Genomic DNA, 22,633 nt, shown 5'->3' on the forward strand with positions numbered 1-22,633 from the left:
TCCTCCCCACCAAATTCTACTCTGAGCTATTATAACCAAAAAACTTTAATAATTTTTGCAAAGGCTTTGAAAAATTAACCCAGGACGGTCTGTCCCGTATTGCTTTTGCAACACCTTTTATCTGCCAAATGAACTAAAAAAGTCTTGCAGGCAAAAGTCACTAATTAGGTCAACAAACTTTGGATCGCCTGTATCTGTTTTCCTTTTGCGGACATCGTTACACAACAGTCGGAGTTGAGCAACTTGCAATGGTGAGAGTCTTGGCCCTACATTCCTTTCATGCCACAGTCCGGTAAACAGAGGGTGAACTTTATTTAGCTGTTTCACCCTTCCTGGAAGGGTGCCTAAACTTCACCAAGGGAAAGCGAGTAAAGACGGCTCTGATTTACGATAGTTCGACTTACAATTTCTTGACTATACCATGGTGCCAAAGCTATCCGCATTCAGTAGAAACCATACACAATTTGAAATTTTAATCTTTTCCTGGGCTACCAATACGCAGTATGAAACTCTCTCTCCGGCGTTTAAGCTCCTAATCAACCACCCAAACAGGAGGGTAAACAACCAATACACTTATACAACCATTGTGTTTTTCACTTTCAGTACAAGTAATCAATAAATTACCTAAGATAATCAACACTTTATTATAAAATAAGCTTTCCATTGGACGATTTCTGCCCAACTGCAGGCTAATGTAAGCATTCTGAGCACATTCTAAGATAAGCTAGGCTAAATTATGTTGAATAGGTTAGGTCTATTAAATGCATTTTCGACTTACGACATTTTCAAATTCCACTGGGCTTATCAGGACATAACCCCATCTTAAGTGGAGGTAAGATTTGTAAAAATGATAGGGGGATTGGGGGGTGGGGGGAAGCGCGCCGGGGAGAGAGCGGGAGAGAGAGGAGAGGAAGGAGGGGCAAAGGGGGCGTGGAGTGACAAAGATGGTGTCAGAACTGAGTACTGGTGGCAGGACTTGCGGTGAGTGATTTCAGAATCCAAAAGCTGAGCAACCCTGTGGCTGGGAGGGAGCAGGAGGTGGGGGAAAGGCCTCAGAGTGGGGGTGGGGGGCGTGGTTAGTTTTCAGTAAACACCGAAAGGTACCGGGAAGAGAGGAAATGAGGCCAGAGATTTCGCGAGCTGTTGGGATGCTCTTCAACAAGCTCTGCAACTTTTCACAAAAGACAAGCTGCTTCATAAAGAGCACGATCTTGTTAGCATAGCAACCGCACTCCCACTATCCAATCTTTCCTCTGCAGATAGTCTCCGACCTCTACGCGTACCCCTAAACGAGCGGCAGGAACAACCTCCAAAATTACAAGGTTCTTAACATTCAGCGTGAGAAACTACAAGTCCCAGGTTGCAGTGCTGCCTCAACCAAATACGACAGTACCCGCCAGAGAAACTACAAATCCCAGGATGCAATGCTGCCTCGGACCCACCCCCACACCCCCGCCCCCCAGCACCTCTTTGAGGATGCTGTCCCCGCGGAAATCAGATCAGGATCGGCGCTGCATGCTGGGAGTCAAAAGACCCAGAATAGGATTGGTTGAGACTTTCCAGGGACGACCGTCCTCTTAGGCTTGGCCTGTGGGAGAAGGGAGGGGGCGCTGCGCACTTCCTGTAGACGCCGGCGGGCGACGGACTCAGCGAGTCCCCGCCTCACCAGGTACTAATCTCCCGCTCGTAGAAAGCGTCCGTGACCCAGCGGAAGTGATTCCTCCAACTGCCCCGGAACCCACGGCGGCAGGCAGCTGGGGGTGGGGGGGGGCGGCCCTGGTGTAGGGGCTGTGGCGGTGCGCGTGGACCCGGTGCGGTGGCTGCGGTTGCTGCGGGGCTGACGAGTGAGTCTCGGGCTGGAGTGGGAACGGAGCTCCGGGCCAGCGTGGGGGGACGGGGGAGGCTCCTAGTGGGCGCGCTCGCCATCCCACTTCCCACCCCTTCCCATTTGGGCGGGGAAGGAACGGAAGCTCTTAACCTTCCCTGGCTTCTTCGGCTCCTGGTTTGGGGGAGGGGAGAGGAGGGCGGCGGGACCTTTCCTGGCGCCGCTCGGTGGGCTTGGAAAAGGGTGGAAGGAGGGGCGGCGGCCGGCGAGACTGGGCCTCCTCGGGGTTGAACGCGGGCAGGGTGGAGTTAGGAGCATGGCAGCCCTGTCGCTTTCCCTTTTTGCTTTCGCCGGCTGCACTCAGATTCGTTCTTTTCTTGGGGTCAGTCCCTAGTTATAGAAGAGGGCCTTCGTTCTTCCCAGTTGCGGGACCCCGAGAAGTTTACCAAGTTGTTGGGTGATCTCTGCCCGACTTCGTGTTTTGGGGCTGCCGTGCATCTGCCTCCCAGTCTCATCTGAAAGGAGGTATCTAGTGTCAAGTACAGTGGCCATTAAGTGTCTCTTACGGAACCTCTTTAATACAGCTATGGAGTTTGAGTTATTAGTGCGAGCATTCCTACTCTGCATCGCCTTCAGTGTGGAAAACAACCGCAATCCTTTAGAGTTTTAAAACCTCATTTTCAAACTGCCAGATTTGCTTTCTGATCCCCAACTAGTTTCCTTTTTTGTTTAGTGGACTAAAATGATACGTCTCGGATCTCGTTTACATTATAATTGTGGTATAATTCATGATGTTGAAATATCACGGTTCACCCGTGGATTCATTCATTTTGGAGATACAGTGGCAAGGAGACAACTATGGTCCCTGTCATCGTGGGTATTAAGTGCTTATTGCCAGTGATGATTTTGGCTTCATACTTAATTTTTAAATGACTGTCTTTTTTCTTCTTAAGTGTGAGATTTACCTAATAATTATCTACCATTCCAAAAAATATATATGTATATAAATTTATTTCAAATGGAAGATACTAGTTTCATTACATTATGGTAATTCTGTAATGTAGTCAGTAGTTTGTAGTCAGAAGTTACAGTCAGTTCAATATATCAAGTTCCAAAGTAATATATATTTTTTTATTTTATAAATTTATTTATTTGTTTGTTTTTGGCTGTGTTGGGTTTTTGGTGCTGTGTGCAGGCTTTCTCTAGTTGCGGCGAGCGGGGGCTACTCTTTGTTGCAGTGCACGGGCTTCTCATTGCAGTGGCTTCTCTTGTTGCGGAGCACGGGCTCGAGGCGTGCAGGCTTCAGTAGTTGTGGCACGTGGGCTCAGTAGTTGTGGCTTGCGGCCTCTAGAGCGCAGGCTCAGTAGTTGTGGCGCACAGGCTTAGTTGCTCTGTGGCATGTGGGATCTTCCCTGGCCAGGGCTCGAACCCATGTCCCTTGCATTGGCAGGCAGATTCTTAACCACTGTGCCACCAGGGAAGCCCTCCAAATTAATATTTATAGCTTATAAATTGCTTGTTTGGTTTTTTTGGGAAGATTTTTTTCAGTACTAGAAAATAATCTGGAAAATCTTTGTATTTACACTGGTATGTGTTAATGCATTTCGGCTAACCTGTCCTAGATGTTTACTGTTCCATTAGAAAATAAGATCAGAAAAAGCTCACCCAGTGATGCTCAAAATTTCAAGCCTTGGTGATTAAGAAAACAGTAGTGCCATTCACTCAACTCTTTATTCAGCATCTTCTATATGCTAGGCACTTAATGAGGCCTGCCCTCACCGAGCTTGAAGAAGGAGGCTATACATTAAGTAAGCAAATACAGTTTCAGGTGGTGATAAATGTGAAGAGACTATAGCTAGATTAGAGTTAGATTAAGTTAGAGTGACTAGGGTGTGGTGTCTGATTTTGAAAGGGAAGTGATCAAGGAAGACCTACCTCTCTGAGGAGTTAATGCTTTGCCTGGAGACTAAAATAATAAAGATCTGAAAGAAGAGTTTTTCAGAGAGCAGTAACTGTAAATGCATAGACCTTAAGGGAGGAATGAACTTGACCTATTAAAATACTTAGAAGGCCAATGTGGCTGGATGTTAATGAAGGAAGAGTGATGGGAGATGAGATCAGAGTGGTTAGCAAGGAGTAAATAAGATGGAACTTTACAGTCCTTGTTCTGTCCGTGATGAGAAGCCATTAGAGGATTTTGTGCAGGGGAGTGATATCTGGCTTATGCTTTTGATGACTAATTGCTGAGTGGCAAACTGACGGAGTTGGAGGAAAGTGGAAAAACCAGCTCCTAAGGAGGCTGGTAGTAGTTCAGTTGCCATGTGGTAGCTTGAACTAGAGATGTAGAGTTGGAAGTTCGTGAGAAGTGGTCTGATTTGGAATGTAATTTGAAGGTGGAGCCAAATGGTTCTTACCTTCGCCCCAGGACAAAAAAAAATTTGGAGGAGTCACCTGTTTTGCCCGAGCATCTGGGTGAACAGTAGCACCATTTACTGGAATGAGGAAGACTGGGGCAGGGGCACTGGTTTCTGAGGGATAAAGCAGGAGTTCTGTATAGACTGTACTAGGTTGATGACTTTATGCAGCTCAGAATATGTGCAGTAGGCGAGTAGGATGTCCACTGCTGTTGCTCAGGGGAGAAGTCAGGTTAGGGGGATAATCTTGGAGTCATATTTTACATGTGATATTTAAAACTATGGACCAGAGGACATCAAGTAAAGAGTGTTAGTGGAGAAGAGGGCAGATGGCTGGGAGCACTCGGGTCAGAGGAGGAGCAAGCAGTGACAGAAGCAGAAAGGCCAGGAGGGTGTGGCATCCGTAATACTAAGGGAAGAAAATGTTTCAGAAAAGAGGGCGGAGTCAACTGTAAAACCGTAAGAGTAAGATGATGATTAAAAATTGACCCAGAGAGGACTTCCCTGGTGGTCCAGTGGTTAAGACTCCGCGCTTCCAATGCAGGGGGCCCGGGTTCGATCCCTGGTCCAGAACTAGATCCCGCATGCCGCAACTAAGACCCCCGCGCAGCCAAATAAATAAATAAATATTTTTTAAATGAATAAATAAAATAATAAAAAAAATTGACCCAGTGACCAAGTAGTTGAAATTTGACAAGAGCACTTTGAATGGACTGGAGGTCTAAAAAGTCTGATCAGTGTGGGTTACAGAGAAGCGTGTGGTAGTGATGAGTTACAGCATTTTGATACGTTGAATTGTGGCAGGACAAAGCCCTTGGATCACTGTGCTTAGGTGGAAAGGTTGGCCTTGCATAGGAAGGATGATTTTTACTCAACTTTTGAAACAGGAAGTATATGGTATATAGACGCAGGTAGGATGAAGGTGGAAAGATAAGGCAGTTGAAGTGATTTGTTTCTGTTTTGTTGGTGAAATAAGTGAAGTTGTCAGGGTAGGGAGGAGAGGTATGTTGGAGGTTTAGGAGATGCTGTAAATTTTCTCAAAGTAGGAAAGCCAGTTTACTAGGTAGGAGGATCAGTACGACACCAAGTATCTGTTAGAAGTGTGTGGCCAATAATTTAAAATTGAGACCAGTCAAAATGGTTGTGACTTTTCTTCAGCCGATTCAGTCTTTGGTTAGGCCTGAGCTCGGTGGAGAATCGGCTTTGGCCAGCGTTGGGATTTGGGTGGGTAGCTACATCCGAGGAGAGGGCAGGGAGTTGCGGGTGGAAGGACCGTGAGGCACGCGTGGTGCCGATCTTCAGGGACTCTTCACAGTGGGAGGAAGCAAGGTCAGGGTTGGGTTTATATTTGTTTATTTTCAGCCCATCATTTAAAGGTTCTTTTTAATTATTTTACAGTGTGTAGAATCTATAATTAGGTACACACTGTATAGTGAAGTACTTGTTCGTAGTTTTTAGACCAAAACAAAGGAGTTTGGAGATCATTGTCTAAGTGGGAGATGAGGTAGGTTACGGGGTAAGGCAGACAAGACAGCCTCAGTGGGAACACACAGCACTCTAGAACTCTTGAGTCGTGTGCTGTGTGGGAGTGACTCTTGCTTAATAAAAATGGGAAATTGGGAGTTGTGGGCAGTTTGTTGTAGAGGGAGGGTGAATTTCACATGGGTTCAGTCATGAAATGGTAGAGCTGGAAGGGACTTTAGACACAGTCGAGTCCAGTTTTCTCATTTGGGAGATGAAGAAACAGAAGTTTTATCATTTAACCTATCTGGGTCTCAAGATAGAAATGCGCAGAGTAGAAATTCAAACATGGACTACTAACGACACTGAGTTACTTTGCCAAAAGCATTAAAACTGCCTACACAAGAGTTAAGTACTATAGGAGCATTGTTATAAGTTGAATAAGCCAGAATGAGAATTTTATCTCATCCTGAGATACATAAATTCAGCGACACTATAAGCACGTCTAGGCAAGATATTCTGATGTCTTGTTACAAACTGGAATTGTGTAACTTCTGTCAATTTGTATTAATGGCCAAAGCCTCTCTTCTTGCCTCTTCAAATAGGCCTAAACATTAGATAATTTTTGCTTAATGTAATTTACTTCGTTTTCCAAATTAATCATATTCTTACATATTGTTAAGAACAAATCATCAGGCTGACTGACCATTGTTTCCTTCATGAGTGGCTTAGTTCCACATACTTGTTTCTTTTTAAAAATCAGTTTTAAATCATAGGTTTTTAGTTATTTGTTCTTTCAAACACATATTTTTATGATTTTTTTTTAAAAATTGAAGTATAATTGACCTACAGCACTACGTTAGTTCCAGGTGCACAGCATAGTGATTCTATATTTCTATACGTTACAAAATGATCACCACAATAAGTCTAGTGTCATCTGTCACTATACAAAGATATTACAGTATTATTGACTATATTCCCCATGCTGTAGATTTCATCCCCATGACTCATGACTGGTAACTGGCAGTTTGTACCTCTTAATCTCCCTTGCCTACTTCACTCATTCCCCCACCCCCTCCCCCGTGGCAGTCACTGGTTTGTTCTCCTGTATCTGTGAGTCTGGTTCTGTTTTGTTGTGTTTGTTCATTCATTTTGGTTTTTAGATTCCACATATAAGTGAAATCATGCAGTTTTTGTCTTTCACTGTCTGATTTATTTCACTTAGTATAATACCCATGTTGTCACAAATGGCAAGATTTCATTCTTTTTTTATGGCTGAGTAATATTCCATTATATGAGTAATCTTGTAATGTGTATGTGTGTGTGTATCATATCTTTATCCATTCATCTATCGATGGGCACTTAGGTTGCTTCCATATCTTGACTATTGTAAATAATGCTACAAGGAATGTAGGGGTGTGTGTATCTTTTTGAATTAATGTTCTTGTTGTCTTTAGAAAAAATACACAGAAGTGGAATGCTGGACCTATGGTAGTGCTTCCATGCTGTTTTTCATAGTGGCTGCACCAATTTACAGTCCCACCAGCACTGCGTGAGGGTTCCCTTTTCTCCACATCCTTGCCAAAAATGAGATAGCCATTCTGACAGGTCTGAGGTGGTATCTTGTTGTGGTTTCAATTTGCATTTCCCTGATGATTAATGATGTTGAGTATCTTTTCATGTATTTGTTGGCTATCTGTGTGTTGTGTGTCTTCTTTGGGAAAATGTCTATTTAGGTCCTCTGCTCATTTTTTAATTGGGGTTTTTTTGATGTTGAGTTGCATGAGTTCTTTATATATTTTGGGTATTAACCCCTTATCAGACAGATTGTTTGCAAACATCTTCTCCCATTCAGTACGTGGCCTTTTAATTATGTTGATGGTTTCGTTTGCTGTGCAAAAGTTTTTTACTTAGTTTGATGTAGTCCCATTTGTTCATCTTTGCTTTTGTTTCCCTTGCCTGAGGAGGCATATCCCCAAAATACTGCTAAGACCAATATCAGAGAACGCACTATGTTTTTTCCTAGGAGTTTTACGATTTCAGGTCTTACATTCAAGTATTTGAGTTTATTTTTGTATATGGTATGAGACAGTAGTTCAGTTTGATTCTTTTGCAGTAGCTGTCCAGTTTTCCCAACACCATTTATTGAAGAGGCTGTCTTTTTCCCACTGAATATTCTTGGCTGTTTTGTCATAGGTTAATTGATCATATAAGTGTGGGCTCATTTCTGGGCTCTCTGTTCTGTTCCATTGATCTATGTGACTGTTTTCTACATACTGTCTTGGTTACTGTAGCTTGTAGTAGTGATTTGAAATCAGGGAGCATGGTACCTCCAGCTCTGTTCTTCTTTCTCAAACTTGTTTTGGCTATTTAGGGTTATTTTTATATATATTTTTTCCAGCAGAAAACGTGAGGTTAATAGGTGAGAAACCCCTTATTTTACTTAAATGGCATCAAACTGTACCTATCATTCTAATTTGCTTTTTAAAAAATTAACAGTTTATCTTGGTGTTTCCATGTTATTATATACATAGGTTTAACTTATTCCTTTTCACTGTCCCATAATATTTCAAAAGTATAAATATACTATTTTTGTTTAGTATCACCCATTTCCCCTTCCCTCCAAAACTTGGTTCTTAGCAACTTTTAATGTTTTCATTTTCTTATTACCATTGGGATCAAACATTTTTATACAGGTCTATGAGCTATTTGTATTTTTTCTTTTGATATTTTTCTAGAGTTCAGTGGGGTTTTTTTACATTTGGTTCTTTAATCTGTAGTGTGTTTTTGTGGGTGATGTCAGTTAGACATCTAACCTTATTTTTTCCAGGTAAATAGCCAACGTAAAAAAGCAAAAAGATACAGAGAATAGATTTGCAGCTGTTGCTCTCATCTACTTAGCTAATCCAAGCAAGTCAGCTGAAAAACTATTAGAACTAATAAGAGAGTTTGTGAAGATCATGGAATACAAGCTCAACTTACCGAATTTAAAAGGTTTTCTTTAAAACACCAGCAATAACCTTTCAGAAAGTATAATCGAAAAAACAGATCCCATTCATAATGGGAACTGTAAAGTACCTAAAAGTAGACCTAACAAGAAATGTGTAATAACAAAATGTGGACTTGCCCAACTCTTTAGCAAAAACATGTTTATCACACTATTGTAATTAAAACAGTGGGGATATTGGTCAGGTATAAACAGATTGATGGAACAGAATACAGTCTAGAAATCCATGTAGTAATATAGTATATGATAAAGGTAACATTTCAAATCAGAAAAGGGATGGGCCGTTTAAAGATCTTTTTGGTGTTCAAAGATACTAGGATAAAAACTGATTTCAGTGTAGGCCCTAGGCTAACCTAGAATTTCTAAGTATTTGTTAGGTAATAAAAATCTAAAAAATAGAAAACTGTAAAAAAGTAATGTTTATATATAACACTCTAAAAGCACAATGACATCAAGTCTTTGTTCATGTCTTCTGCCTGGAACTGTTCTCAACCCACTGTTCAACCACTTCCTTTTACCTCCCTTGTTCATATATACCTAATTCAGTTATGGAGTAGACGTTCAGATGTTCACACTGAGATTTTGTAACCCTAAACTTAGATTTTTATAGGTTATTTGTGGGTTAAGTCCAAATTTAATCATATTTCAAATATTTTTAACTTCCACGTAGGAATCAGTGTTTACTCTTAATTGTTAATGTTGATTTACTCTTTTCTTTGTTAGTGATGGGGAGCTCCCTCCCCCACCCAACCTTAACCCTTGTATAAATGATGGATTCGATTTACTATATTAAGAAGTCTGTAGAAAAACTGTTGCTACCCAAAGGGCTTCTAAGGTGTGACTTTTCATGGTTGCTTAGCTACTGCTAGTTAAGTAAACATCCTGGATGTTTTACTCTGGAGATTTTCCAGAGAAAAGTTGGCACTTGAAATTCTTCTTCTTCTAGCTTTTCTAGCATTTTTTCCTTTTTTTGCGTTTTAGAAGGAGTACAAAGCAGTATGAACAGAAGAAAATAATAATGACTGATAAATTTTTTAATTGCCTACTACTATGACCAAAAAGTGACATAGTACTGTTTTTAAATTTTAGATAACTAAGGATTTATATCAGCACCTCTCAGCAGTAGTGGAAAAGAAGTTTTAACAGGAGCCAGAATTTATTACCATGGTGGTATGGAATAATGGAAGGGAGCGTGGGCTCTAAAGCAAACCTACCCAGGTTTAAATTCTCACGTTGCCGCTTAAGCTGTAGAAGCCTTGAGCAGGTAGCAGCCTCGTCGTGCTTTCTCATCTCTAAAATGGGAATGATGATTCCCCTGTAGAAGTGTTGTTTTAAAATAAGACAGTGTATGCAAGGCATTTAATGCAGTGTTTACACTCATTAGGCCCTCAAATGGTTGGTAAAAACGTTACATTGCCCCTGCTGCCCTTCTCTCACATTAGACATGGTACTTTAAATACCTCCCTCCATGCTTGGGGAGTGTTCTAGACTAACATTTAATTTTTACCCCGACTCTGTCAACACCTGGAGCAAATCATTCAGCCTCTCTGTACATCAATGATGTTTTTTAAGGTGAGGGATTACATAGGTTTATTGGTCAGGGATTTCTTAGAGAACAGGATAATTAGGATACAGTGTTTTCCTGATAATGACATAAAAAATAATATTCGGATAAATAAAATCCTCCTTTGAAGAAATGCTGTTAAAATACAAATTACTGAAAACATGAGCTCTTTTCCTTTGGTAGTCATTTCTTTGGTGAAATTTAAGATTTCTCAAAAATTAAATTTTTTTTTAACACTTCATTGTTAAATCTCAGAACTTTGGTAGCCTCTGTGCAGAAGGGATGGAACAGTAAAATGTATTATAGATGTGCACACTTACATAAGAAGAGGGCAAGCCTTACCTTTTTTATTCACATGAAAGCTACTTCACGTCCTTGGATTTATCATGTTGTCATTCATTTAGCAGATACTTGCTTTAACGTTTACCAGTATCTAGTAGATATAGTATACAAAGATGATTAAGGCCAAGGGTGTCTCCTTCAAGTTCAGTTCAGCTCCTAAGGAACAACATATGTATTTTTAAACTGTTGTCAGAATAGTTACCTTAAAAGGGCGGGGGAAAACTCTGTATTTAGACTTTACTGCCCTGGAGGTGATCATCTTCTCTCAGATGTTCAGAAACTTGATACTGTTCCGTATTGTGGTGGCTGGGAAACTTACATAGCAGAGAGAGAGAGTCCTTGCACTTGTAACACCAAGGACGTATTAAAAAAATAACGGGAAAACATGTTATTCTGGCATTAATCTCAATATAGCATTGTTATATTTCAGGAAACTACTAAAGTTCCTGTGGACGCAAAGTAGAATTTCATAAGAACATAATGGGTAAGTTATATAAAAGTCATTTTGTAGTTCAATTAGTTGAAGCTTTCTTCTCAAAGATAGGCCTTTGAAGTCAGTGAATGCAAGTAAGAAAGTAGAGTAGACTGAAATTAGTTGTTTAAATCAGCAGCTTATGTTTATAATATATTTCTTTTTTTTTTTTTATTTTTTTATTTTTGGCTGTGTTGAGTCTTCGTTTCTGTGCGAGGGCTTTCTCTAGTCGCGGCAAGCGGGGGCCACTCTTCATCGCGGTGCGCGGGCCTCTCACTATCGTGGCCTCTCTTGTTGCGGAGCACAAGCTCCAGATGCGCAGGCTCAGTAGTTGTGGCTCACGGGCCCAGTTGCTCCGCGGCATGTGGGATCTTCCCAGACCAGGGCTCGAACCTGTGTGCCCTGCATTAGCAGGCAGATTCTCAACCACTGCGCCACCAGGGAAGCCCTATTATATATTTCTGAAAGGCAGATCAGTAACATTATTATTATGCCAAATTTAATTTGTGATTGCTAGTTATTGTACCTTAGGAAATTAGAAACTCTCCCAACAGACATAGGAAGTGGTTTCTCTTGCCAAAAAAGAAAAAAAAAATACTAGAAGTATAAATTTAAATAATTGATAATTATTTTTTTGTTCTCAGAGGTTGGCAAAAACTGCTAAAAATTTGTACACTTGAAAAGTCTATAATTAGAAGTTACATGCATTTTTATGAGTCCTCCAGCTTTTTATTATGAAAAATTGCAAGAATAATACACTATAGCCTTCACTAATTAACGTTTTGTCATACTTGCTTTTCCTGCGTGTATACGTATGTATGTGTTTATATACCCACATATACACACAAAAACACACATAAGCTTTTTTTTCTGTTCTGTTTATTTAGTTGTACATGTAATACTCCACACCTAAATGCTTAAGCATGCATCTCCTAATTCATTCCATATTCAGAATTTCAGTTTTTTCATTCAATTTTTGATTAGTGTTCTTTACAGTGGGTTTATTACTTTTAAATCCAGGGTCCAATCAAGGATTACTTATTGCATTAATTTATCTCTTTTGTCTTCTTTAAGCAGTTCCCTACTTTTGGGATTGGGTGAGGAGTGAGGTGTTTCATGACTCATTTAAATTTAGATTTGTCTGAGTATTTCCTCCTGAGTAGATTCAGATTAAACATTTTTGGCAGCGGTAGTACATAAGTGATTTTGATATTTTTTAATCTCAGTTTTAGGGATTTCTAAATTATTAACAAGTGAATGAGTAAATGGATGTTTGTAACTGAACAGTACTTCAGCTTTATCCTCTGTACTTCTCCTCGCTAAGTCTTCCTAAGTTTTTAGAATAAGCCTTAAGAGATATTTTCTTTCAGATATTGGTACCATAAAAATTAAAATTCTGTCAGTATAAAGTTGTAAAGTTATACGTGTGAGAAAAGATCTTAAAGGGTTGTATAAAAATATATACTCCCTCAAAAAGTTACGTTGAGCCAACTCCTGTGGCTGAAGCCAGCATGGTGACATTGAGGGTAGCTGGTAGCTACCTCACCTCCACTTTGAATTTTTAAAGCTTGATTATTTGTCTGTAGTCATTATTTCAATATTCATGCAATAATTTAAACTGGGCAGTAAAATGTTTTGATCATTTTTTTATGGATCAAGAGTAAAATGCTGAGTAAAGAAGGCCCTACATTTTAGAATACAGGGCTTGTCAGAAGTTGTGCTCACATGGCATATAAACATTTATTCATAAGCATACTATGCACCTTATTTTAAAAATGAGTATTTCAGGTCATAGAATTAAAGTTTTACTATTTGAATATTTTCTTTTAGTCTTCAAATTTGAATGTGCTGCTGTGTTCACAAATTGTTAATACTTCCATGAAAAATACTGGTAAATTTTCATCTAAAGTAAACATCCTTGGGAGTTCCCTGGTGGTTCAGTGGTTAGGACTTGGCGCTTTCTCTGCTGTGGCCCAGTTTCAATCCCTGGTCAGGGAACTAAGATCCGAGAAGCCATGTGGCCAAAAATTAAAAATAAAAATAAATGAAGTAAACATTCTTGAATGTAAAGTTTATTCTGATATTGGAAAATATTTAGAGAATAATAAAACTAGGAGTTAAAAACTTTAAAATCTTGGTGGCTATTACTCTCCAGAAATGTTTCTGCTCTGAGTTATTCAGATATTAACCTTGGTAAACCTGTTTACTTTTAATAAATTTTGTGATTCAAAAATTATTTTACTACTTACTTTACTTTAGATGGAGAAGAGAAAACCTATGGTGGCTGTGAGGGCCCTGACGCCATGTATGTCAAATTGATATCTTCGGATGGTCATGAATTTATTGTAAAAAGAGAACATGCGCTAACATCAGGAACAATAAAAGCCATGTTGAGTGGCCCAGGTAGGTACATTTCTTTATTTCCTCTTAATATATCCTCACTTTTTTAATGTTTGATGAATGTGTTTTTAAGTTGAATTAAATGACTCATAACATTAAAAGAAAGACAGTAACTGTTCTAACATTAATTACTGCATGGTTATATTGCATTGGGAAAAAAATGTCTTCTGCTATTTCCTGTTTTCAGTTATTTACCATAGTTTCAATAAAACCTAATTGAGGGGCTTCCCTGGTGGCGCAGTGGTTGAGAATCTGCCTGCCAATGCAGGGGACACGGATTCGAGCCCTGGTCTGGGAGGATCCCACATGCCGCGGAGCAGTTAAGCCTGTGAGCCACAACTACTGAGCCTGAGCGTCTGGAGCCTGTGCTCCGCAACAAGAGAGGCCGCGATAGTGAGAGGCCCGCGCACCGCGATGAAGAGTGGCCCCTGCTCGCCACAACTAGAGAAAACCCTCTCACAGAAACGAAGACCCAACACAGCCAAAAATAAATAAATAAATAAATAAATAAAATTAAAAGAAAAAAAAAAACTAATTGATTATTTTGTAATAGGAAGGATCATTTCCTTATGCTACCATGGTCAGTTCACCACAGAAGGACTCTGGTGATTTGTGCTCCTGGTTACATGTAAAGTTTACCTATAGAAGTTATTGCTTCCCACGTATCTACTGTTCCCGTTTTACCTCAAGAAAATTTTTCTTGAGGATTGGAATTTCTGGAGCATAGGGTAATTCTATGTTTAACTCTTGGAGGAAATGCTGAACTGTCTGCACAGTGGCTGAGCCATTTTACGTTCCTGCCAGCCGTGTATGAGGGTTCCAGTTTCTCCACATCCTCTCGACATTTGTTATTTTCCATTTTTCTGATTCTAGCCATCTTAGTGGGTGTGAAGTGGTATCTCATTGTAATTTTGATTAGCAATTCCCTAATGACTGATGAAGTTGAATATATCTTCATGTGCTTGCTGGTCATTTGTATATTTTCTTTTGACGAATATCTATTCAATTTTGTTGCCCATTTTTTAATTGACTTGTCTTTTTGTTGTTGAGTTTAAGAGTTCTTTATAAATTCTGGACACTTTATAAGTTCTTTATAAATTCTGAAATTTATAAAGAGTTCTTTATAAATTCTTTATACCTTATGAGATAAATGATTTGCAAATATTCTCTTCATTCTGTAGGCTGTTTTTTCTTGATAGTATCTTTTGATGCACAGAAGTTTTTTTTTAAGTTTTTTTTAAATTAATTAATTTATTTATTTATTTATTTTTGGCTGTGTTGGGTCTTTGTTTCTGTGCGAGGGTTTTCTCTAGTTGTGGCGAGCGGGGACCACTCTTCATCGCGGTGCGTGGGCCTCTCACTATTGCGGCCTCTCTTGTTGAGGAGCACAGGCTCCAGACGCACAGGCTCAGTAGTTGTGGCTCACGGGCCTAGTTGCTCCGCGGCATGTGGGATCTTCCCAGACCAGGGCTCGAAACCGTGTCCCCTGCGTTGGCAGGCAGATTCTCAACCACTGCGCCACCAGGGAAGCCCCACAGAAGTTTTTTATTTTGATGAAGTCCAATTTATTTTCCCTTTTGTTGTTTCTGATTTTTGGAGTCCTGTCTAAAAATCCATTGCCAAGTTCAATGTCATGAAGATTTACCTTCTGTTTTCTTACAAGAGTTGTGTTTTAAGCGCTTACATTTAGGTTCTTGATTTTAAGTTAATTTTTGCATATAGTGTGAATCAGCTTCATTCTTTTGCATGTGGACATCCCATTACTATTTGTCAAAGAGACCATATTGAATGATCTTGGCATCCTTGTTGATAATCAGTTGACCATAGGTATGTAGGTTTATTTTTGGGCTCTCAATTCTTTTCCATTGATCTATGTATCTGTCGTTATACCATTATCACGCTATTTTGATTTCTGTAGCTTTGTAGTAAGTTTTGAAATTGGGAAGTGTGAGGCCCCCAACTTTGTTTTTCTTTTTCAAAATTGTTTTGGCTATTTCAGATCCTTTGCAATCCCTGTTCTATATTGTTTACTCTGGAGATTTTAGAACATACACAGACTTGGAGAGAATAACAACACACCTTCCTGTACCCATCAACTAGCTTCAATAGTTGTCAACATTTTGCCAGTCTTGTTTTGTCTATTATTCTAACTTTTTTTAAAAGAGTTATTTCAAGCAAATTCCTGACATTAGGTTATTTCACTTGCAAAATCTATGATAGTCCCCCTGCAACCGCCCCCCTGCTTTTTTTTTTTCAGCTATCAATTTTACTAGAAACAAAGTTATTTGTGTAATGTCCACATCCAGGTTATACTTAATCATGTTTCATCTTGTAAATTCATAATTAGAACCCTAGAGCCTTGAGCAGAATCCAGTTTATCTTTCTAGCAAGAATACTTTATAGGTGGAACTCTTGTAGTCCTATTGTATCACGTCTTTTAGCAATGTCAAGACTGATTAGTGGGTTCCAGAGTTATCAAGCTGATTTGTCCATGAGCAATTCCCCAGTCATACTTTCATATAATATTTAGTTTTAGCGTTCACTGTGATTATTGCTGAGATTTACTTCATTTGGAATTATAAAACAGAGATTTTCTAGTTCTGTAATTTCTTCTGCATTTATTAGTTAGAACTCTCCTATAAAGAACTATTTGGTTACCCTGAAATACAGTCTGTACGGGAAAGAAAAGATAAATGCTTGATTTTTTTTTTCCCTTTACGTGTAATTTTTCAGAGTAATGAATTGGTTCTCCAGCATCCTCCAACAGTAAAGAATGTTTGTTTTGTTTGTTTGTTTGCGTATATACTTTTTATTGGATACTTTTCAGTCAGATGCAGTCATTCTTACTGATGCTCAAATGGCTCCATTTTTATGCCAGAAGGAGCACATCAGGTTGGCTCCTGTGTCCTTTTGACACAGCTTTATTAGTCTTGAATAGCTCTACTACTTTCTGTAATATCAAAATTTCTCCGGTTCATTTTGTACATTATTCCTCAATCCTAAAAACAGCCATTCGTTAAAGAGCCCTGGGGTTTGGGGGGGGGGTAGTTTTTTTTCAGTTTGTTTTTTAGTGGAAAATGGTACTTAGATACCCCACTGTGGGTGCTAGCAGTACTCATTGCTCCTGGGTTGAAGTGCTTTTAGACTTTTCTACTGGACGGAACTAGGATGTACTTTAGGGGAAAAATCCCGATGCCAACAAAATTTTAACTAAAAATTGAGATTAAAGGATTTTTACAAAGCCTGATCTCCTTTAATTTAAAAACAAGAGTTTTATCTTTGAAGCTTCAAACTTTCGGCGCCAAACTAATGTTTGCATGAAAAGGAATGAAGTACTGATGCATGCTACAAGGTGGATGCACCTTCAAAACATTATGCTAAGTGAACGAAGCCAGACACACATTGTTGTATAATTCCATTTGTATGAAATATCCAGAATAGATAAATCCATAGAGACAGAAAGTAGAGGGGAGTTCCCTGGTGGTCTAGTGATTAAGGATTTGGTGCTTTCGCCGCTGTGGCCTGGGTTCAATTCCTGGTCAGGGAACTGAGATCCTGCAAGCCGCGCAGTGTGGCCAAAAAACCCCCAGAAACATAGAGAAAGAAAGTAGGTGGGTGTTTTCCAGAGGCTGCGGTGTGGGTTTTACTTGGGGTGGCGAAAATGTTTCGGAACCAGATAGAGGGGACGGTTGCTCAGCATTGTGAATGTACACTGAATTGTGCATCTTAAGATGGTGACTTTTACATGAATTTCTTTTTTTTATTATTATTAATTTTTATTGGAGCACAGTTGCTTTACAATGTTGTGTTAGTTTCTTGCTGTACAGCAAAGTGAGTCAGTCATACGTATACATATATCCACTCTTTTTTAGATTTCCTTCCCATTTAGGTCACCACAGAGCATTGAGTAGAGTTCCCTGTGCTCTACAGTAGGTTCTCATTAGTTATCTATTTTATACATAGTAGTGTATATATGTCAGTCCCAATCTCCCAATTCATTCCGCCCCCTCTTTCCCACCCAGTAACCATAAGTTTGTTTTCTACATCCGGGACTCTACTTGTTTTGTAAATAAGTTCATTTGTACCCTTTTTTTTTTAGATTCCACATATAAGTGGTATCATCTGATATTTGTCTTTATGTGTCTGACTTCACTCAGTATGACAGTGTCTCGATCCATCCATGTTGCTGCAAATGGCATTTTGTTCTTTTCTTATGGCTGAGTAGTAGTCCAATGTATATATATACCACATCTTCTTTATCCATTCGTCTGTCAGTGGACATTTAGGTTGCTTCCATGTCTTGGCTATTGTAAGTAGTGCTGCTATGAACATAAGGGTGCATGTATCTTTTCGAATTATAGAGTTTTCGTCTTTTCTGGATATACGCCCAGGAGTGGGATTGCTAGATCATATGGTAACTCTATTTTTAGTTTTTTAAGGAACCTCCATACTGTTCTCCATAGTGGCTATACCAATTTACATTCCCAGCTGTTATACCAATTTCACCTAAAGAAAACACTAATGTTTGTCTAGTGTCAAAGGCTTAATAAGTGCCTTTTGGTAATATTTCGTACATACATTTAAGAAAGAGAGTTTTCGTTATTGGCAAACAAAAATTTACCTCGTTGCTATGAATTATCTGCTGAATCCTTCTTTCTCCGCATCCCATCCTACCCCCAACCAATAGACAATTACTAGAAAACTTTTAAAATACTACATTCTCAGAAAGTACATTTTTCTGCCTTTTATATTCAGTGCACAGTGCTAGTGCTAGACTGCCAAGAAAATATTTTATCCCAACAGTAAAGAAATCATATAGCTAAAGAAATTCTGAGAGATCACTAAAAACAGTTTATGAACTGTTATTAAACAAAGGGAGGAAGTAGCTTATGAGATCTCATTAACATGACCATATTTTTAAAAACTAAAGGGGAAAACAATGGATTTACTTTCTTGAAAAGATTAAGTACAGTGTTTTCATTTATTATTTATATTTACGTGACAACATAGCACAGAGCTCCTGGTGATCTATAAATACTTAATTTCCTAGACTGAATCTTTTTAATAAAGATTTTTTTTATGTTTCTACTCAGAAATCTACATATTTCTACATATTTCATTTGATGCTAGTTGGGTTTATCCTTTTTGCATTATATTAGTTTTGCTAGGGCTGCCATAACAAAGTACCATTGACTGGATGATTTAAACAGAAATTTATTTTCTCACAATTCTGGAGGGTGGAAATTTGAGATCAAGGTGTTGGCAGAGTTGGTTTCTTCTGAGGTCTCTCTCCTTGCCTTGTAGATGACTGTCTTCTTCCTGTGTCTTCACATTGTTGTCTTACCTCTGTGTGTCTGCAGCCTAATCTCCTATTCTGATAAGGATGCCAGTCATATTGGATTAGGGCCTTAATTACCTATCTCCAAACACAGTCACATTCAAGTATTGGGGGTTAGGACTTAAACATATGAATTTTGGAGGAACACAGGTCAGCCCATATATCACGAACAAATTCATTTTCTCTTCCAGGTCAATTTGCTGAGAACGAAACGAATGAAGTCAATTTTAGAGAGATCCCTTCACATGTGCTGTCAAAAGTATGCATGTATTTTACCTACAAGGTTCGCTACACTAACAGCTCCACGGAGATTCCTGAATTTCCAATTGCACCTGAAATTGCACTGGAACTGCTGATGGCTGCAAACTTCCTAGATTGTTAAATAAAATAAATTATAATAAACTGTTAACTTTTTTCAGTATTTAATACCTGTAGTTCAGTTAGTAATTTTTTCATATATAGCATGTTGCCTGTGTGCAATTGAACTTTAAAGTTCGTTGCAAAGCAGATTATCTTCTGTTCTTTTGCATAGCAATCAGAGTTGAAATTTGTTTGCTACATCAACAAATTAAGGACATTTTCACAAATTGAGAAATAAACAAATATGCCAATTCTTAGGTGGTTTTGCCTTATCCTTTGGATGTGATTTTTAAAGTTAGAGCAGTGGTGATATAGTAAATGCTGAAATTTAGGCATAAATTCAACACGTTCTACAGGTAAATAATGGGGCTACATATTTTTATGTTTTTAGTGTTTTTTTAAAAACCTATTCTGATCTTAGAGCTGTCATTAGCATTACTAGAGTTATGCAATTGCATATAATTGCATTATAAACATGTTTATAACTTAGCCAAAATATTGATTTTTATAACTGTCAAAGACATGAGAGTTGAAATTTCTTATGTGTCTTTTGATAAACTGCAGTATTGTTTAAGTGTATCTTGTCTTTTTGTTTATTGCTACAATTTAAGAACTTTATTTAAAATCAATTTTGGAAGATTACTAGGTACAGCTTTTGGAGCAGAGACTTTTTGAACTGTAGCCACATGGTCAACAAGTAAACTACATGACTTAAGTTTCATGTGCATTGTGCATTTCGGCCAGTCCATTGACTATAAAGTTTCCTTTGCAATATTCATTCTTACATAGTCCCTTGTTGTGATTACACTTCTCATTATTTAAATATGTTTTAAAAGACTCACTATGAACTTTTTCATCTAGATCCTAAGAGCAAGACTTCTCTGACAATTCCAGTCTTCCTCCATTCAACTGAAATGTTATAAAATAAGAAAAACGTGGAGAGATGCAGTAATAATGCACTTTGATGTAGTATATTAATTATCTTCTGTTAATTAAAGTATGTCCCACTAGATGTGATATCCATAATCTGGGTCTTCTACTGAACTCAAACTTATAGAAGAGGTCATTCAGCTTTTACACTAAGACAAAAAAAATTTGAAGAACATTATATAATAGAGCGTCTCTGCTTAGTCGTGGAAAAAGAAGCACTAGAGTTGGGTTTATTATTGTCTCTGTCTTAGTAGTAAAACAAAGCTGTTATTATAGGGTCTATAAATTTAAGTCTTCAGCTTACTTCTTTAAGACTGGTTCAATATGGACCAGTTTTTCTAGAACCTGCAAAAACCATAAACAACCAAGATCAATAAAAGTAATTTTTCCTCTTAGAAGACCTAACATTGTTATTGAAAGCAATTAAATATAAATGTTAGTTGCATATATTTTAGTAACATCTTAAGACATACTGTTACATATTTTAGTATAGAATTATCAAGTACAAGAATTATATTCTGCTACTTGGTGACAAATAATGCCAATTATAAACCTAAGTGGTGATCTTAAAGGTCAAGGTGATAGCTAGAATACAGTTTAACTTTGACCCATTTTAGTAGGTTACTTTATATGTTAGGTCCAGAAGTTACCTTAAGTTCAAAATATTGAAACAGAACTGAAAGATTAGGAAAAACTGTATAGCTTGCGACAAATGATACTTGCATGTTAATAAAGACTATTGACTGAAAGGTTTGATGAACACTTGGTGTTTGATCTTTTTAGCCTTAATTTTCTCTTTTTCTGAAGATGTATGAAACTATTGGCTTCAGGACATCTTGCCATATGATTGAATAGCAGGAATTTTAATTTGGTTCAGTTTAAGAGACGATTTTATATAGTATTGAGACCTTAATAGTTTTCTGACACTTGGTGATTAGTTTACTTTTTGAATTATGTGCAAATCTACCCAATACTTTTTCTGCACAGAAAATAGTACCACAAAATCCTTTGTTTTATTCAGTTAATATTTCATTTTTGTATTGTCTAGATTATTATATGCTTTTTAGACTGCTTATATTTCATGCAGTTATTATTGGCAGATAAGTCTCCTTTTGAAGAGCTGTTAATATTGAGGAATACAATTTACTATAAGTAAATTCAGCTCATGTTAAAAGAGAAATACATTTAGAGACATCTTGCTATATATGGAGCTGTCAGCTGTGGGTCGTTTTGCTAAATTTATCAATTCTTTCAAAATGGTGCAGGTATTCTGAGAAATTATATAAAGTTGCTGTTAAAGATTGAAGAGTGTTTAAATCTAGTAATTCCTATCTATGTAGAGGAAAATTCTTACAAATTAACAAAGCTTGGTTGTATTTAGACTTAGCAGTGCTAAGTTGAGCTTCTGTTTAGTTATATCTAAGTTTGGTAAAACACATAAGATCTGGAAATCAATAGATGTGGTTGATTTTATATATGGTGTTTTATTTGCAATATATAAATCTGATTTAATTCCAGGCTAGTCATATTTGTGCTAAGTCTTTATATTCCTATTAGGCTACAATAAGAAACTCTTAAATATTATATATTACACCTAATGGTTTGTTGGTTTAAACAAATATTTATTAGTCTAGAAGTATTTTGGTATATCACAGCACCAAACTAAGAGTTAAAAAGTATAAAATCTTGTGCTAATAAGCCATGTTATCTTGAACAGGTGACTGGGTCTTCATTTCACTTCTAGGAAATTAAGGAGACTACACATCAACAGGGTGATGTTTACCACAGTTCTTAATGAACAAGATTGTGTTTGTGGATATTGCTTAAATCTAAGATTGTAACATTACAGATGATCAGATTAGAAGAATTATAAATGAGAAAAAAAGCCTTTCTTGCTGCATCTTTTAAGTAACAGTCTATAAATTTCAGCTTTTGCTACTTTTGATTAAGCATTAAATATTACACACAGTACTAAATACATTAACTAGATTAATTTAGATACTTGTTTTCTATTGCCTGCTATATAAAGAAAATTCAATTTTAGTGATGGTCATCATTAACTTTATGATACAAAGGGAAATTTATGTGCGGTTTTCATACCAGTATATGCAATGCCAGGTCAGCCCAAAACTCAGTTTTCATTTATGCTCTAATATAGTAATTTATCCTGAATTAGGTACATATGTATTTTCTTTATTTACTCCATATTTCTTTATCTGAAAACAGAAGACTTTTTTTTTTAATGCCCTATAGAATATTCAGTTTCCTTTCTCCACATTCCCTTAGTTGCCCACCCGCCCCCCTCCCCATACACACACACTATGTTTTTTAAACTGGGAAAATTTTAATATTGCTTTGAGATAGAACTCATGGTCTTAATCACCATATTCTATAAGTTTTGTGTTTATGTTATTATTCTAATATAAGACACAGGTGCATCAGTATTAGGTTTGTTTTCCGCTCTTTATAGTACTAGATGCTTACCATCATTTTTAATACAAAAATGTTAATATTAGATAT

The 22,633-nt window shown here is 37.8% G+C and overlaps 1 protein-coding gene across 2 annotated transcripts; it reads left to right on the forward strand.

Moving 5' to 3' along the window:
- The first annotated feature begins 1,531 nt into the window (after positions 1–1,531).
- On the forward strand, positions 1,532–19,232 carry ELOC (elongin C). 2 transcript variants are annotated; one of them, XM_059901710.1, is made up of 4 exons: positions 1,532–1,669; positions 11,044–11,097; positions 13,345–13,488; positions 19,015–19,232. In XM_059901710.1, exons 2-4 carry the CDS (start codon positions 11,094–11,096, stop codon positions 19,203–19,205), a joined length of 339 nt encoding a protein of 112 aa, XP_059757693.1. In that variant the 5' UTR covers positions 1,532–1,669; positions 11,044–11,093; the 3' UTR covers positions 19,206–19,232. The 2 variants fall into 2 exon arrangements, with proteins under 2 accessions (XP_059757693.1, XP_059757692.1); XM_059901709.1 differs by lacking the exon at positions 1,532–1,669 and adding an exon at positions 1,739–1,844.
- Positions 19,233–22,633: the final 3,401 nt, after the last annotated feature.

Source organism: Balaenoptera ricei, chromosome 17, assembly GCF_028023285.1.
Source record: "Balaenoptera ricei isolate mBalRic1 chromosome 17, mBalRic1.hap2, whole genome shotgun sequence".
Lineage (NCBI taxonomy): Eukaryota > Metazoa > Chordata > Mammalia > Artiodactyla > Balaenopteridae > Balaenoptera > Balaenoptera ricei.

Coding starts and splice junctions, on each gene's coding strand:
- ELOC (XM_059901710.1), top strand. Junction 13,489..19,014: donor AGCCATGTTGAGTGGCCCAG/GTAGGTACATTT, acceptor TTTCTCTTCCAG/GTCAATTTGCTGAGAACGAA.